Source organism: Geotrypetes seraphini, chromosome 2, assembly GCF_902459505.1.
Source record: "Geotrypetes seraphini chromosome 2, aGeoSer1.1, whole genome shotgun sequence".
Taxonomy (NCBI): Eukaryota; Metazoa; Chordata; class Amphibia; order Gymnophiona; family Dermophiidae; genus Geotrypetes; species Geotrypetes seraphini.
The window spans coordinates 207,942,806-207,960,338 of NC_047085.1; the positions used below are offsets into that span (position 1 = coordinate 207,942,806).

Sequence of the window (17,533 nt, forward strand, 5' to 3'; positions counted from 1 at the left end):
GAAAAAAATGAGGCACAATAACAGCCCCTCCCCCACCCAAAAAAAAAAACACCTCACATCCAGCACGCCAAAATCTCACATACAAACATTGTGTGAAAAAAGATTGCAATCCAGAGGCATAGTCAGAAATATTGCAACTTGAGCAAGGAAAAAAGAAAAATTTAGCTGTTCACAAAGTCCCAGCTGTCTCTAATCAGGCTTACTCCCAAGCCTCACTACCCGGGTGGGCTATTTACCCACCAGGCCCAGGTAGTGAGGCTTGGGAGTAAGCCTGATTGGAGACAGCTGGAACTTCATTGACAACTAAGTTTTTATTTTTTCCTTGCTCATGTTGCAATATTTCTGACTATGCCTCTGGACTGCAAACTTTTTTCACACAATGTTTGTATGTGAGATTTTGGCATGCTGGATGTGAGGTGTTTTTTGGGGGGCTACTATTGTGCCTCATTTTTTCACCACTATTTTTGATATAGTGAAGACACATAAGTGGAGTTTGGGGGGGGGGGTTATCCATATAAAGCTTAACTAAAACTTTTTCTCCACTTTTTTTCTGTCTTCTTTTTTTCAGACTGTGGGTGGCCTTGCAGTGTCTCATAAGACCCTTGAATGTTCGATTTAGGGTGTATTTTGAGGTAAATGGTGTAACATTCCCCCTCCCCGGATGATGGAGGTGTAACATCCCTCCACACCTCCTGGCACTCCCCTTACTACACCAGTGGGAGGTCGAATTGAAAAGATGATAGGTTTCTGCAAGCAAGTGGCAGGTTTAGATGTAAAATCCTATGGTTCAGGACCACTATACACATTACACTAGAGTTTGTGCTGTCTCTTGTACTTCTCGCACTCTCTTTTTGAATAGTCGATCCTTATGATTCAAGGCAAACCCAAGGCCGAAGCCATCTATTCCGTTCCTACTTTTTATCACTTTATACACTTGACTGGCAGGTGTAGCGCAAGGGAAAACATGCTCGCTCAATAGTGGGGTTAGGAGAATGAAGGGGCGGAGCCAGCAGTGGGATGTGGGTCCTCAGCGGCGGTTGTCCCAGCAACGCGCAGTGACGCAAGGCTAGAGATCGCCGCAAAGGTTTAGTTTTCTTTCCCCTCTTCCACTTGCCATTGGTGGAAGAAGTTCGGGGAAGTCAGTCTCGAACTTGGCGTCTACTGTCGTTACTGTTGTAGATCTTCTCAGTCCTGCCTCCATGTCTGTGAAGCCGCTGAGGAATGTTTCTTTATGTGTCCTTGGCGAGAGAGGGGGAGTGACGCGCGGCCGAAGGCGACATACCTCCTGGTGCGATGAGAGCAGTGAGGCGCGGGGCCACCTGGAGCCGTTACTCAGCCCCTGGCAGCAGGTAACGCGCCTGCGCACTGCCAGCAATGACCAATTTGGCTACTCCCTGTGGGGTGGGGTATGGGATCTGCTTGTACATGTACGGGATTAGTTATAATGGGGGCACTCATAGTGCTGCTGGTAGATGGCCCCCTATTATATAATAATTGCCGTGAATTCGGGTAGGTTCTGCATTTCTCTTCCAGTCCCGATCACAAACGTCCATAAACGCAGTGTTGTTTAGCTAGTTGTGGGACAAAGATGAAACTAAAGAAGCTGTAGCCCCCACCCCTATTTTGCATAAACCTTTTTTTTTTTGGCACCAGCTAGCTACAATTTGAAAAGTTGGCCAGAATTTACTCATTTTGTAATTGAAATCTGTTGTGCTGCTCTGGTTACACGAGCATTGTTATGCTAAATTATGTTTTCTACTGATTCGCATTTAATCCTCCAAAACCTAATATAAGCCAACTAGATACATTAAAACTGTATCTTTATAGAATGCCTTCGAATCTGAGTCGGAAGCAGACCTTTTCATTGTGGAAAATAAAAATGAGTGTGGAAGACGTGAAGCTGTTAAATCAGGTACGAGGCTATTACTACGTTATTATAACAGATGTGCTTATAGAAACCCATGGAATTATGTGCTAAAAAAATTTCTGAATTACGCATTGATAATAATCAGAATTATGCAAGTTTAAGAAGGATGAAATACTTTTACACACAATAAATAAAATGAATAGGATAAAACTTGGCTTATGTACAGGTACTTTTAGATCTATTTTGCATGTATATTTCTGGATCCAGATGTTCTGGGCCATTATATGTTGTGTTTCACAGATACAAAAAGTAAACTTTAAAATTCAGCACAACTAAAACCAATTACAATAAAATTGCAGCACCTAAGACCACAAGCTAAACTAAAAATTTTGTATAGGCTTACAAGTTATTTTAAAAATTTTGACCGAGACAAATTTCTCTATGTAAATATCAAGTATGCTCAACATTTTTGCAGAGGGGATGCATGGATGGATGGATGCTAGTTTTAAGGTAGTGGTGTGGATGCAGTGTTGGCACAACAAAGGAGTCGTGAGGATGAGATGTCAAAAATTCAGCCACAGGGGTAAAGTTCAAAGTTCACTTTATTGATAGTAACACTATGAGGACTCGAAGACTCAACACTGACTCTCAGCTTCACTTTGGACACCAGATATTTTCCTGCTCGCTTCTAAACTTGACCTGTTTTGAACGTTCTATTTATGTGATAGAACTACCAGCCGTTGAGACTCTTGGCAAAGGCATAGATGCTGAAACACTGTCAGTGTCGAATCTTTGAATCCTCACAGTGCTACTATCAATAAAGTGAACTTTACACCCATGGCTGAATTATTGACATCTCATCCTCACGACTCCTTTGTTGTGCCTTGATTGTCTCGAGACCTCCTTGGGCTCCCTTTTTGGTGGATGCAGTGATGCCAGATACTTTTTTTTTTTTTTTAAATCCCACCCAATTACCTTGAAAAAGCAGCCCCAAAACAGCCCAATGTATGAGGGGGTGCTGAAACATTCTCAGCTCAACTAACTTCGGTTGGGGCAGTCTTCACATAGTAGCGTCCGAAAGTACTCGCACAAGATGCAAAACAAAATTCATAGCCACATAACAACCCTTTCTAATTGGATTCAAATTGCTCCATAGATCTGTAAGTTCCTTAATACTCTATGGGGAAGGGGATCGGACAGTGGTGTACCTAGGGTATGTGACATCTGGAGCCAATCATTTTTTTCACACCTCTCCCCCATATAAAAAGAGATTGGAGGAGTACCCTTTAGGAGCTGCATCCAGGGTGGACTGCCTACTAACACCTCCCTTTTTATGCCACTGCCTGAGGAAGGAGATTTTGGTCTCCAAAAGATAGTTTAAAAAAGTATTAAAATTAGTCCAATAAAAAGATATAGATTACTCTATTTCCATTTTCTATTTATAAATGATTATCAATACAGCTACCAATACTACTTTATTCAAAAGCAACAAAAATTTATTTTACCTGTCTTTTACCATCTCTGGTTTCTGCTTTCCTCATCTTCTCTTCACTCTCCATTCCATCCAGCATCCGCCCTCTTTCTCTGTCCCTTCCATTTTTCTCTTTCTGTATCCACTCCCTCCCCATGCTCTGGCATATATAAAAATAAAGCTATTATTATCTCTCTTTTTCCTTCCCACCCCAACTCACCCTATGGTGTAGTACCTGCTTCCCTTCCCCCATGTCCTGGGATCTCTTTCCTCTCTTCTTCCATCTTTCCCTCTTTGCTCTGGCATCTCCTTTCCTTCCTTTTTCTCCCTCCCTTCCCTATGATTTGGCATCTGTTTCCTTCTCTTACCTCCCCCCATACCCTGGCATCTCCTCTTGTCTCCTCCCTTTCCCTCCCTCCCTCCTTTCTCCCTGGTCTGGTATCTCTTGTCACCTTCCCTATCCCCATGCCCTGGTATCTCTTCCTCCCCCTCCTTAGCCTGGCATCTCCTTTCCTTCCTCTTTCCTTCCCCGTGGTCCGACATCTCTCTTTTGTCTCCTCTTGCTTCCCTGATCTTCCTTCTCCCTCCCTCTCCCCAATTGAGTTCAGCATTTCTCTCACCCTCCCATCATTTGTCACCCTGCAATCAGCAGTGCAATATTCGTAATTCGCAGTCGGACATTCCTCTCTGCCAGGTCTTGACTTCGTAGAAACAGAAAGTAGGAGGGTCCCGGCAGAGAGAAAGGCCCGATGCCAACCAGAGCAATGAATCGTGAACTGATGGGGACTGGTTTTCCCGCCCTGTAGTATCCCATCCCTCCCTCTTGCTTCCGCTCACTTCCCTATATGCGATCCAGCACCTCTCCAATCCCTCAGACCCTTCCCCCACCACTCCATCTTACCATCAAATTCATGAGATCACCCACCAACACATCTGCAGCTTTATTTCTCCTTCACATCCAACACAAGTTGTTTCTTGATGCAGCCCAAATAACCATACACAAATCAAAAACCAGCCCCAAATTCCACAACCCGCAGCTATTCAAAATTTTCTGCAACCAGTATTCAAAGCAGCCAAACAGCAGACCTGGCAACTATGTGTGGATGTGAAAGTTCTTCATAGTGTGAGCATCTGCATGTGAAAGTTTGTGAATGGGAGAGAGTGCAGCAGAAATGTGATCCATTTGTGACTGCAGTATAAAAGAAATCTGTAGCTGATATTTCAATATTCTGTAAACTTGCATGTTTGCCAAAATAACTATCACAAAGAGTAAATCAAATTAAAGTAATCACAAACAACGGAAGACAACATCGCACCCTTAAAAAAAGGATAAGGGAAGTGAAACCTATCAGAACCACCACACTCTCCAGACCCATCACATCCACTTTCATTCCCTGCGCTTACCTCAACACTAGATCGGTAAGGAACAAAGCTTTCTTAATCAAAGACTGGATCCAGCAAGCAAATAGCCTGTCTCTTTCTAATGGAAACATGGCTACTGTCTGAAGAGGATCCAATATTAAATGACCTTCTTCCAGATAACTTTAAAATCCATATGCTAAATCGCGAGAACAGAAGAGGGGGAGGATTAGCAGTCATCCTTAAGGAAGAATTCGAACTTGACTTACTAGACTCTAAAAAAACCAACCAGTTAGAAATACTAGCATGCAAAATTAGTAACAAGGAACTAGAAGAATCCCTCTCTTGTATTCTATTTTATGTCCCACCGAAAAGTTGGCCAAATGCCAGAGAGGACTTCTACAAATTTGTTCTACATAATTCAATTACGCCTTCATATAATATTATAGCAGGAGACATAAACCTACATTTAGAGGACGAGGACAACCCAGACGCAAAGGACTTTAAAAACTTCCTATCTTCGCTCAACTACAATCTCCCTTTACCCACACAAACACATGAAAAAGGCCATCAGATAGACGTGGTAGCTATGTCCACAAAGGAGATCCTAGATCATTCTATCTGTCTATCCGACGGTACCTGGTGTCATGGTATCTGGTCCGATCATTTTACTTACTATTTTAACTTAATCTGGACTCATCTAAAATCCAAAACACACCTAAAGATAAAAAAAGAACATCTCACAAGGGGACATATTAACCCAGAGGAATACTGGGCACATTACGAATTACGAGAGGAAATAGGAGAAAGGGATGATTTTTGGGATCATTGGATGAATACAAGCACCTTCATTCTGGATAAAATTGCCCCTAAACAAAATAGTAAAAACTGCTCAAATAAATATAATAAATGGTTCGACTCTGAACTATTAAAAATGAAACAATTAGTTAGATGACTAGAAAGGACCTGGAAAAAAACGGGAAAAATATCAGACTGAAACAATTGGAGATGCAACGTAAAGAGCTACAAACTATTGATAAAAGAAAAACGAAAAGCATTCTATTCATCCAAAATTAACACATCCAATAACAGTTCTAAAGGAATCAACACAAAAGAACTGTTCAACTTGGTTACAAATTTATTTGACACCACACGCTACACTCAATCCATGCATAATACTAAGCCACCTTTAGCAAACGATCTAGCTCAACATTTTATTTCACAAATTATAAACCTAAGAAACAACTGTTTGACAAACATGTGCACAACAAATAGCCAACATACAAAAAAATGAAATACCAGTGAATATGATTTGGAATTCCTTTCAGGATCTAGAATGGAATAATTGCTTCAAACTATATAACAAGTACACTTAATCACACTGCATTCTTGATCCCTGTCCCCTTGACATTATGAAAGCAGCCCCATTAAACTTTAAACTAACATTGTGGAACTATCTGACCGATAATTTTAAAACAGGAAAATTTCCAACTAATAACGGTCACATTATAATTACCCCAATTCCAAATGAATGACAGTAGCTATTATCCTATGTAGACTAGCTAAGTAAAGTTATTCTCTTTTAAGATCTAAACTGTCTATAGAAGGGAACCTACAATTGAGCTATTCTCTCCAAACCTATCAAAGCTCAGAGCAAAATAATGTATACTTTACCCACAGATATGTCTTCTACTCTTCTCTTCTCAGAAAGAGAATGTCCTCTTCCCTCTTTTTCTCTCCTCAGAAAGAATGCTAACTTGAACTTTTCCTCTTTTTATATAGATTTGATCTGTAGGGGACTTCTCCAAACAGACCCTTTGAAGCTCACAGAAACTAATTACTACCTAATTCAGGTCAGCAGCACTAGTTTCTGTTCCTTATGGCAAGACAGAAACTGACTAGGGGTACTCAATTGATTTCTTATTTTTACCAGAGAAACCAGATACATTTGTCAGACAGAAGTAACAGTCTATCAAGTGATCCTTCTGTTCTTGCCATATCATTGGGATAGCAAATGGCATTAACTTCCAAATACCATGGAGCCAAGCTCTAAAATTGATGGCACATCTTGATTGCTCTTCTTTGAACCTTTTCTAGCGCCACTATGGGCTCCTTTTACTAAGGTGTGCTAGCGTTTTTAGCACACGCTGAGGATTAGCGCGTGCAAACCCCGCGCTAAACCCCGAAAAATACTAATGCAAGCTCTATGGAGCTCTAGCATGCATGGCATTGTAGTGCGCGCTAAAACCGCTAGCGCACCTTAGTAAAAGGAGCCCTATATCTTTCTTGAGATACGGAGACCAGAATTGAACGCAATACTCCAGGTGAGGTCGCACCATGAAGCGATATAGAGGCATTATAACATTAGTCTTGTTAACCATCCCTTTTTAAAAATAATTCCTAGCATCTAGTTTGCTTTTTTGGCCACCACCACACATTGGACAGAAGCTTTCATCATATTGTCTACAATGACACTCAGATCCTTTTCCCCTATCGCTATCCCCTTTAACGTATAATGCTACACCTCCACCAAGTTGATCCTCCCTGTCATATAATTTTTATTCAGGTATGACAGTGTCCCATTGGTTATCTTCCTTACACCAGATCTCAGAGATGCCTATTATACAGTATCTGTCTTTTCATTTAGAGCAATATATTCTAACTCTCCTGCCTTGTTTCTTAGGCTTCTGGTATTTGCATACAGGCATTTCAAAAAAATTTGTCATTCTTATTTTCAACTTGCTCAGCAGTTGATGGCGATAATTTTCTATCTTTTAAAATCTGTCTTCTCTGTATTTAAGGACACTGGTGTACTATTGTGTCTATTGAAACCTCGCTATAGGGATGCCTTATCTTCCCTGTTTTGGTGCTATATTTTAAAGATACCTTGTTCCAAGCCATGCTGATGGCCTTCTCCCAGTTTCCAGTTTAAAAGTGCTCTGTCTCCTTTTTTTATGTTGATGCCTACAGCTAGGTTCCATCTTTCTTAAGATGGAGCTCATCTTTCTTAAGATAGAGCCCATCTTTGAGGAATAGGCTTCCCCTTCTATAAACCACCAAAATAACTTCTTTTTAATCGTAGCAAGCAACAAATGTGAAAAAGAGGATCTCAGAAATCTGCTCAGTGCATAAGGAATTGAAAACGTAATGAGACTTATCAGTTCCAGATTTCGATCATCGATCCTAAAAAAACCCTCTTATGTGCAAGTAAGGGGATTTTTTTAGGATTGATGATCAAAATCTGGAAAAGTCTCAGACTGTTTTCAATTCCATATGTACTGAGCAGTATGTACTGAGCAGGTTTCTGAGATCCTCTTTTTCACATTTATTGCTTGCTACAATTAAAAATAAGCTATTTTGGTGGTTTGTAGCAGTATACTTTGCAGATTCTTTTTCCATTTATTTTTTTGGTTGGAATAGGTTTCCCACTCACCAAAATGTTGTCAAGGACCTGAGCCCTAACTGAGTCTAATCTTACCTGATTCTGGTCTAGCAGGAATGTGTCTAACTTTGTCTTGAATCCCTGGAGGGTATTTTCCCCTACTACAGCATCTGGAAGAGCGTTCTAGTTTTCCATCACTCTCTGGGTGAAAAAGAACTTCCTTACGTTTGTACGGAATCTATCCCCTTTTAACTTTAGAGAGTGCCCTCTCGTTCTCCCTACCTTGGAGAGGGTGAATAACATGTACAGTAGTAATTTTCCCCATATAGATTTCCAAAAACTGAGTATTAAGGGACAATAGAACAACAGATGATCCAGTGTCCCTATTTCAAGATGGCAGTGCCAGCATCTATTAGACTTTGAGCTATCTAACTTTTGCAAACGAACAGGGGTCCAAAAAACTCTATACAACAGAAAAAACCAAGTTTGTCTCATAGATGCTGATGCTGTACATCTCATCCTCCAAGTCCAAATCCGTGACCATTGAGTAGCAGAAATTATTTGCTTTGTCTCAATGCTCCAAATGTCCCTTAGGCTTGTTTTTGGTTTCTTATTCAAATATTCCAGTATTAATTTATACCACTTGGCGGCCTCATGCCTTAGGAAATCTGTCTGGAAACATAGGCCCGGTAAGCTATACTGATTGTTTAAGTTATGTCAGTCAAGGAACCATTTCTGAATGGCCTGTTTCAACTGCAACCATTTAAAAGCTTGAAACTTTGAGATACTGAATGATTGTTGCTGTTGTGATAAACTTAGCATTTTCCCTTTAGAGATTAGATCTAGAGTGCCGGAGGAGGATACAAGATGGCGGACGCTATGTAGCTGTGCTCGGCAGGCTTAGCGTTTTTTCTTCAAATTAATACTTCAACCAGATACTGTACTTACTTGTCGGAATGCCTCATGCAAAGAGGAAGGGGAGTGTGAGAGCGGGTCTTTTGCCGCTGCTCACATCGTCTCCAGCCCAGCAGTCAATTCAGCGGTTTTTGCAGCCGCTGAGCCCAGTCGACGCCCAGATGTCCCCGCGGCGGGAGAGTTCCGCGTCGGACCCGAGTGAGGGAGCACTCGGGTCTTTGGACTTGTTGACATCGTTGTCTCCACCGCATCTCTCTGCGCCCCCATGTCCAGCAGAGGCGCAGAGTGTCGAGCTTGGCCCCGAGGGAGAGGAGTTGGAGACCCCGGAGCAGGCAATGGGAGGAGCTACAGCCCTAGCTGGAACGCTGGGAGGAAGGGTTGCTGAAGGAGAAGGAGCACCAACAAGCACCCCAGCAGTGACACTGGAAATACTTTTGGAGGCTATCAAGAGAATGGATGTGAAGGTGGAGAAGACTGCCTCAGATGTTGAGGTAATGGTTAAGAAAATGGATAACTTTTCTGAAAGTTTGCTAAAAGTTAAGCAAGAATGCATGGATAAAATACAAATTGAGTCAGCTTCACTGAAAAACTCAATTACCACCATTGTTAAAGAACAAAATTCTACAGCCCGTAAAATAGAAATGATTGAGAACTTTAACAGAAGATTGAACTTGAGAATTCTAAATTGCCCAAGGATTTCGGCAATATCACCTATTGAGATTTTTAAAAAATTTTTGGTAGAATGTTTGAACTATCCGCAAGATCAGATTCCGCCTTTAAACAAAGTGTACTTCTTACCTACTTCAAAAAGAAATTTAGATATACCTAAGGGTGAGAATTTGGCTACTGATAAAGATCTGCAAAATCTTACGGCAATATTAGAGGAATCATCTATGGAAGTTAAAGAAAGAGGAACTTTAATTGTTAACTTTATCTTTGAACAAGATCTTAACGCAGTTATGAGGTTATTCTTTAAAAAGTCTGGATCACTTTTTTGTGGTCAACGTTTATGGTTATATCATGATGTAACTAGAATAACCCAGGAAAGAAGGAAAATGTTTTTGGGCATGAGAGAAGAGACAAGGAAGCTAGGTGCTACTTTTTTGCTAGCTTATCCATGCAAATGTGTCATTAAGTTTAAGGGCCTGAAATATGTGTATTTCACACCAGATCATCTACGTTCCTTTTTAGATCTCAAAGGTTTATCTAGTGGAGGGAATGTAGCTTAAAGGAAATGCTGGGTTCTAGCGTTTAAGTCTTTACTTTTATTTCTTTGTTGTATCATTGTAATATTACTCCTATAATATCTTTGTTTTCTTTTCCTCCTTCTAATTGAGGTCTAAGGAAGAGTTAAGTTTCATACATATTTATTTTAAAGACTGCAATGTTTAATGATGTTTTTCTTTTGGAACATGATTCTGTATTTCTAAATCAAGTAGTTATACTTGTAAAGTATGTTAAATTCAATAAAAATAAAGTTAAAAAAAAAAAAAAAAAAAAAAGAGATTAGATCTAAAGTACGTATGCCTGCCTGCAGCCAATATTTCCAGAGGATCTTAGACTCGCCAATTTGAATCTTGGAGTTTAACCATAGAGATTGATATATGGATTGTTGTATTGGAATAGGTGTTAAATTATTAATAAATTTTAGGGTATTCCTGGTGGCACAACGAATACTATTGTCCTTGTATATTCTAGGTAACTTAATACTCAAGATATGGAACAAACGCAATGGGGACAATAGATGAGTTTCTGATACAGCCAGTCTGTAAAATGTTCTGTGAGTTCAGGAAGGATCCAATATACACCCTGATGCAGAATGAATGCTTGATGATATCTATAAAAATTTGGAAAGATACTAAAGCTATTCTAGCAGTTTTACCCAGCCAAATAAATTTTGTAAAATAAACCGGTAACATACTCATTTGGTAGCAAACTACAGGTAAAATCATCATTTTGATGGTTTGAACTCTCCATCACCAAGAAAGATGTAATGGGTTCCAATGCTCACACATTTATTTGACTTTCAGTAATAAGGATTTTTCATTTACTGTTATTGTATCTTCCAGTGTTCTTTGGATCATAATACCCAAATATTTTATTCCTTCTTCCTTCCAAAGGAATGGGAATGGATCAAATAAGCCTTTTACACAATGCACATTTAATGGAAGAACCTCTGATTTGCTCCAATTTATCTTATACCCGGAAAATTTACCAAATCAATCTATCAATTCTAATAAATGCGGGATGGTAGATTCAGGATTCTTCAAATGAAGCAAGATATCATCTGCATAAGCAGAGACCTTATATTCCCGACCTGCATATGGAATTCCCTGTCTTTGCCTGCTGAATGACCAACAACAAGGGTTCCAAAACAATATCAAAAAGCAAAGGAGATAAGGGACATCCTTGTCTAACTCCCCTCTTCAGACAAAAATGGTCTGAAAATTTATTATTAATATATAATCTGTCATAAGGGGAACTATACAAGGTTTGAATCATTTGAATAAATCCGGATCTATACCAAACCAATCCATTGCTTGATACATGAAAGTCCATTCTACACGATCAAAGGCCTTCTCTGCATACAAAGAAACAGAGAAGGCCAGATCGCCCATTGTTTTTGCTAAATTTAGCATATGAAATGCCAATCTGGTATTATTTGAAGAATGTCTTTGAGCAACAAAACCCATTTGGTGCATACCGATCATATATGGGAGAGCCTTGGCTAATCTTAGAGCCAATAACTTAGCCAGGAGTTTTCCATCTACATTAATTAAATAGGCTTGTAATTCAAAACCAACATGGGATCTCTATTTGGCTTCGGCAAAACAATAGTTAACGATTCTGCCATAGTACCTGATATACAACCCTTAGTCAGTTGTGATTGATATAAATTTGAAAGATGAGGTACTAGTAAATTTAAAAATTTTTTTTAAAAACTCCACTGTGAAACCATCACTACCCAGGGCGGATCCAGCCCTGAGAGACTAAAATGCTGACTGAAATTCTATACATGATATAGGCGCTTCAAGTTTTTCTTTCACACGCTCGGGAATTTTTGGCCCATTACTTAAGTTTAAAAATTATCTTCCTTCAATTTCTTTATTTGAATAAAGCTCAGAAGAATATAAAGCATTATAATAATCCAAAAATTGTCTTAAAACATCTCCAATATGAGTATGAATTTTACCTTTTTCATCTTTAATGGCCACAATCTTTACTTTCTTTTTTGTTGTTGTTGTTGCATTAAGATAATTAGCCAATAATCTTCCCGCTTTATTCGAGTTTCCATAATACAGAGCCTGCTGAGAAAAGAAATCTTTCCTAGCCAATTGTGAGGAAATCTCATTATATTTATATTTAGCTTTCAACAGGACTTGCAAAGTATTTTGTTCCCATTTCGAGGCCAGTTATGACTCTAAAGTCAAAATAGTTTGTTCCAAATTGGAAAATTTTAATTTAAGTAATTTCCTAATATGTGCTGAATACGAAATTATTTGTCCTCTCAAAGTAGCTTTGAAAGCATCCCAAATAGTTTCCGAAGAGATTTCCTCTGAGGTATTGAGTTGGAAGTACTCATTAGATTTTACTTGAATTTTTGAGTCTACATGCAATATATTATTGAATCTCCATACAGATCTAGTAGAATCTTCTTGATTAAACTGATATTCTATCCAAATTCCAGCATGATCCGACAAAAGAATCAGATCTATGCTGGATTTGGTCACCTGATTAACTAAATGGTCCGAAATAACAAAAAAAAATCAATTCATGAAAATGATTTATGAATTTGAGAGCAGTATGAAAATTTGTGGGCATTGAAATGAAAAATATGCCATATATCCTTTAATCCATATGTATGTACCAAATTGTCCAGACCTAATGATTTTAGTTGTCTGCTCGGTTGTTTATCCATAATTGGATCCATGACAGCATTGAAATCTCTGGCTACAATTAAATTAGGCATAGCCAGTGACAGAATTGTTTGTTGGGAGGTTTTTTTTTTAAAGAAATCTGCTTGATCAGTATTCAGTGCATAACTATTAAAAAGCAGCAGGGTATCTTTTCCTGAAGTCATATTAACATAGAGCCATCTACCCAATGGACCAGCTCTAAAGTTATCAAAGTTAGCAGAGACAGTCTTGTTGATCAGGATTGCCACACCTGCCTTTTTACCTACTGCTGAGGCAAAAAACAATGTTTTACCCATCCATTCTCCAATTTGACCGCCTCGACAGCGGATAGATGAGTTTCCTGAATAAAATAATATCTGCTTGCTGGCTTTTCAGGAAATTAAGAAGCTTTTTCCTTTTAATAGGGTGATTGAGTCCATTTATGTTTAGTGAGTATAATTTAAAAGCCATTTGCTTTTATATATGGGTACTATCAAATGGAAATATAACAGTCTTTTTGCCAAAATTATAACTAATTTTCCCACACATATCCAGAATCCTAAACTAAAAGCCCCCCTTCCCCCCTAACCCATCCCATTAAGTATCTCAAAAACTTGGGTGCGCGCATACTAACTAGCAAATGCCACCCTCCCCCAGACACCCTAAATCTTCCCATTAATTCATCCTCCCCATTTAATAAATAATACAATAAATTATGATTCCCAACTATATTAAACGACTATATTATTAAGCATGAAATATTAATTCATATCAAATAAACTTCACACACCATCTCATACATAATAGATGTGTCAGTAATAATTAAAATAAATTAGTCATTCAAATCTAGAATTAATAATACTAATCAATTAATTATTGCCTCAAATGTAGTAAACATAACAAAATCTCAAGTATTCTATTACTGAAATTATAATACTTATAAAAACATTTGCTACTGTAAAAGAAATATAATATAACACTCAATTATTCATTTAATACTATATTCAATCACTCAGTCACAAACCACTCAACTGTAGCCATTCATTCCTTTACTTTCCATTCACAATTACCCTGAAAATAAAAACTCCCACCCCAAATAACTATATACCCATTTGTCAGAGCATTATATATGTATAACCATTATCCCCCTTGTATATCCTGTATACATCCCAGGAGCTACCAATCTTTAACGTGCGCTCTCTTCATTCCTTCAATTTCTGTTGTATTTTGCACTGCTTTTGCTAAGCAAATATGGTATGGTGTATATGGTATGAGCAATCTGTGTGCCTTGGGGATGGTGCTGATGAGAGCATGGCTGGCTTTCTCAATTAGCCACACTTTCTCCTTTGGTGCCGCCCAGCACAGATTGTGGCCAGTACCATGTTATATGGTTCCACCTGGACTTTTTCCTCAGCAGCTGGATACGAATTGAGCTGCAGATGTAACCTGATGCTGGAGTCTGTCATGCGATCACCATCAATAAACATCCTGATTGTGTCAACGATGGCATAGGCAAGCCCGCTGACCAGCCAATCTTCCTGAGTTGGAGTTTTCATAAGACCCATCGTCATGATTGTCCAGTTACTATCCATTTGTTGTGCTGCCTGCATGCTGCTCAGGGGTGATGCAGGCTTGAGAACTGCCCTTGGCGCTGGCACCCTCTCCTCACTTCTGCTTGCCCGTCTGCTGCCAGGTCTCCACTCACTGCGAGCAGAGTGGCCGCATGCCTCCTCACATCCACAAAACCAACATGCATCACCACTGCAGCCCGTCAGGGGAGCTCCACCACAAAGTCGAAAGACGTTAAGGCTGACAGCATCTCTAAGATCCCCGGCAATGGTAGCAATCCATACAAGCCATCACAGTGTGATCCCGCCGTGTTCCCTCTCCGGCGTGCTGCCTCCTCCACCGGAAACAGGAAACTGCATCAGGGGGGGGGGGGTGTGCTGGTGCTGACTTCCGGCAAATCGTGTGTGGGCTGCTGCCGGTCGCCTCGGGGACAAGTTTGATGACAGGAGAACAAGGCTCCCAAAACCACCACCGAACTGCCTGCGCAGCCAAGATAGGCAATGAGAAACCCCAAATATGTCCAAGAATCACTTCCAGTAACTGCAGGCATGCATTCATCTCCAGATTCAATAGCATGGCTCCAAAAGGGGCAGATCATCATCCAAATCAAGGCTTGGAAGGCATGATGATGGCCAGGCAACAGGAGAGCTGCATCTGAAAATGGATCCGTTCCTGCCTGGTTTGCAATCATCAGAGCATTCCAAAACCGGTAACATTTTAGAATTTATACCCTGGTTCCATAAAACAACTTAAGTTTCTTGATGCAACTCTTCCGTAACCATGGTAACCCTCCGTTTCCAACCCCAAAGATCTCCTATTAAAATAATTAACAGCTGATGATCCTCCAAAATCAAGCCTTGTTTTGTTTTAACGAAAAATGAAATAAAATAAAGTAAAACAAAATGATCCTTATAGAGTTCATGTTAAAATCACAGAAATTTATGACATCCCATCTTCAAATTGAGAAATATATTCTTGTAATTTCTCAGGGTCTTCATAATGAATGGTATTGTTAGTGTGTAACCCTCATCACCGCTGGGTATTGTAATCCGTATACTGCTCCCATCTGTTTTAGTTGTGGGCGGAATGTAAAAATTTCTTCCTTGTATTTGCAGTGGCCTTTGCAAAGTCCGGGAAGAAGAGAATACGTGCCTCCTGCCATTTTAAATTCCTTTTCTCTTTGGCAGCCTTTAAAATTTCCAGTGCTTGCGGGAATCTCAGTAGCTTAAAGATTAATGGCCTAGGGCCACTCTGACCAGTATATCGCCGGGTTGGTACTCTGTGTGCTCTCTCAAATTCCAATGGCTGCTTAAAGTTTAAAGAGAGTACCTTAGGAATAAAATCCTCTACAAATTTGATAGTATCAGGATCTTCAGCTCCCTCTGGAAGACCAATCAATCTGACATTGTTTCTTCTATCCCTGTTGTTCATATCCTCGAGGTCCTTAGTCAGACGCATGATAATTTTTTGATCTTCCTGTGTTTGAATCAAGCTTCCTTCCACTTCAGATACTCTATGCTCTAAACTTTCCAAACGAGCACTTGAAATCTGTACCTGCTTTGTCAAGCTTGCCATTTCCTCAGTGACTGTTGTAAGTTTAACTGAGTTATCTTGTAACTTAATTGAGTTGTCCTACAGCATTTCTTTGATACATTTCATTTCCGCAATCAGCTGTTCAAACAGTTCAGTGGAGTCCTTCAGAAGAGGTACCTTGGATAGTATAGGAGGGTCAGGCTTTGACCTCTTAACTGAACCTGATGCTGCAAAGGCATTTTCCAAATGCGTTTATCTTCCCTTAGCCATATTTAAACAAATGCTGTGATTTTGAGGAAGAAAACGGTGTTTAGTTGAGCTAAAGTTTCAAGTTTCAAGTTTATTAGATTGTTTGATTAAACGCTTTTCCAATTTCAAAGCGTTTTACATAAAATAAAATAGAGTTTAAAATGGACTCACTTATACAATTAATATTCTACTAAACGAACAGGGTTACATCATTAGACAAGAAGACAACTGATAACAATGGGAAGGTGGGGAGGAAATACAATATTTGTTAAAAGAGTACATAAAAGGGAAACATATTGGGGAGATAAGGGGAAAAAATGAGAGACCGAAAAAAGGTCAATAAGAATGAGTATTTATAGTCAAAGGGGCCTTTGAGGGGAGAGCTCAGCAGTCACAGCCAAGTTCCGGAATCAAACTTCTGAAAATGCTATCCTTGAGGTTCTAGATTTTAGCTTCATATGTGAGAGCCTAAATTTGGTTTCCAGAACCTCCCTACTACATTTTTCTACATCATTTAGTACCCAAGTGCACCAAGACAGCAAGCTGTTCTCTAGCACTATCTAAAATCTTATCTAGGTGATGGAGGTCCACTGTCTTTGCACCAAACAGGCAAGTGGCTGAATGATCCCCATGTCCATGAGCCACCTAGTTATCTACAGCAGTGTTTCTCAACACGTGATATGCGTACCCCCTGGGGTATGCGGGCTGGCCGCCACCTGAGAACTCTCCCTGCCTGCCCCTGCACTAAAGTCGCCATTGCCGATTCCTCTATTCCTCACCACCTGCTGCAGCCCTCTCCCTCACCCCCAAAGCTAACCCTGCCACCCGACATGCTCCCCCGTCACTGACGCAATTCTGGTCAGGGATGTGCCAGGCGCATGCAGGGATTGCACGCAACCAGCCTACAAGCCTTCCCCCAACATCAATTCTGATGTTGGAGAGAAGGTTTCGGGCCAGCCAATCGCTGCCTGGCTGGCCTGGAACCTTCTCTCTGACGTCAGACTTGACGTCAGAGGGAAGGTTTATGGGCAAGCTGCGTGCAGTTGCTGCATGCATGTGGCCTGCCCCTTCCCAGAGTTGCTGCGGTGGGGAGGGGGAGTGTGTCGGGTGGCAGGGTCGGCTTCAGCGGTGGGGGTTGCAGTGGTTGGGGAGACAGGGAGGAATCGGTGGCGGGAGGAGTGTTGGGATAGAGCATGTCGGGTGGAAGGGTCAGCTTTGGGGGTGCAAAAGGCCGGGATGCAGGGAGGAATCATCAGCGACGGCGTCAGCGGGGGGCAGGCAGGCTTCAGTGC

General features: G+C 40.4%; 1 protein-coding gene across 14 annotated transcripts in view; it reads left to right on the forward strand.

Moving 5' to 3' along the window:
- The first annotated feature begins 504 nt into the window (after positions 1-504).
- FAM217A (family with sequence similarity 217 member A) overlaps positions 505-17,533 on the forward strand; it is a 166,451-nt gene continuing 149,422 nt past the window's right edge. For 5 of the 14 annotated variants that reach the window (XM_033934797.1, XM_033934811.1, XM_033934798.1 and 2 more), the window contains exons 1-2: positions 505-1,349; positions 1,828-1,912. In XM_033934797.1, coding sequence (XP_033790688.1) covers positions 1,200-1,349; positions 1,828-1,912 — 235 coding nt within the window. In that variant the 5' untranslated portion in view covers positions 505-1,199. Of the gene's footprint in view, positions 1,350-1,409; positions 1,510-1,827; positions 1,913-6,479; positions 6,551-17,533 lie in introns of those variants that run through there. The other 9 variants (XM_033934805.1, XM_033934808.1, XM_033934799.1 and 6 more) reach the window with 6 other exon arrangements.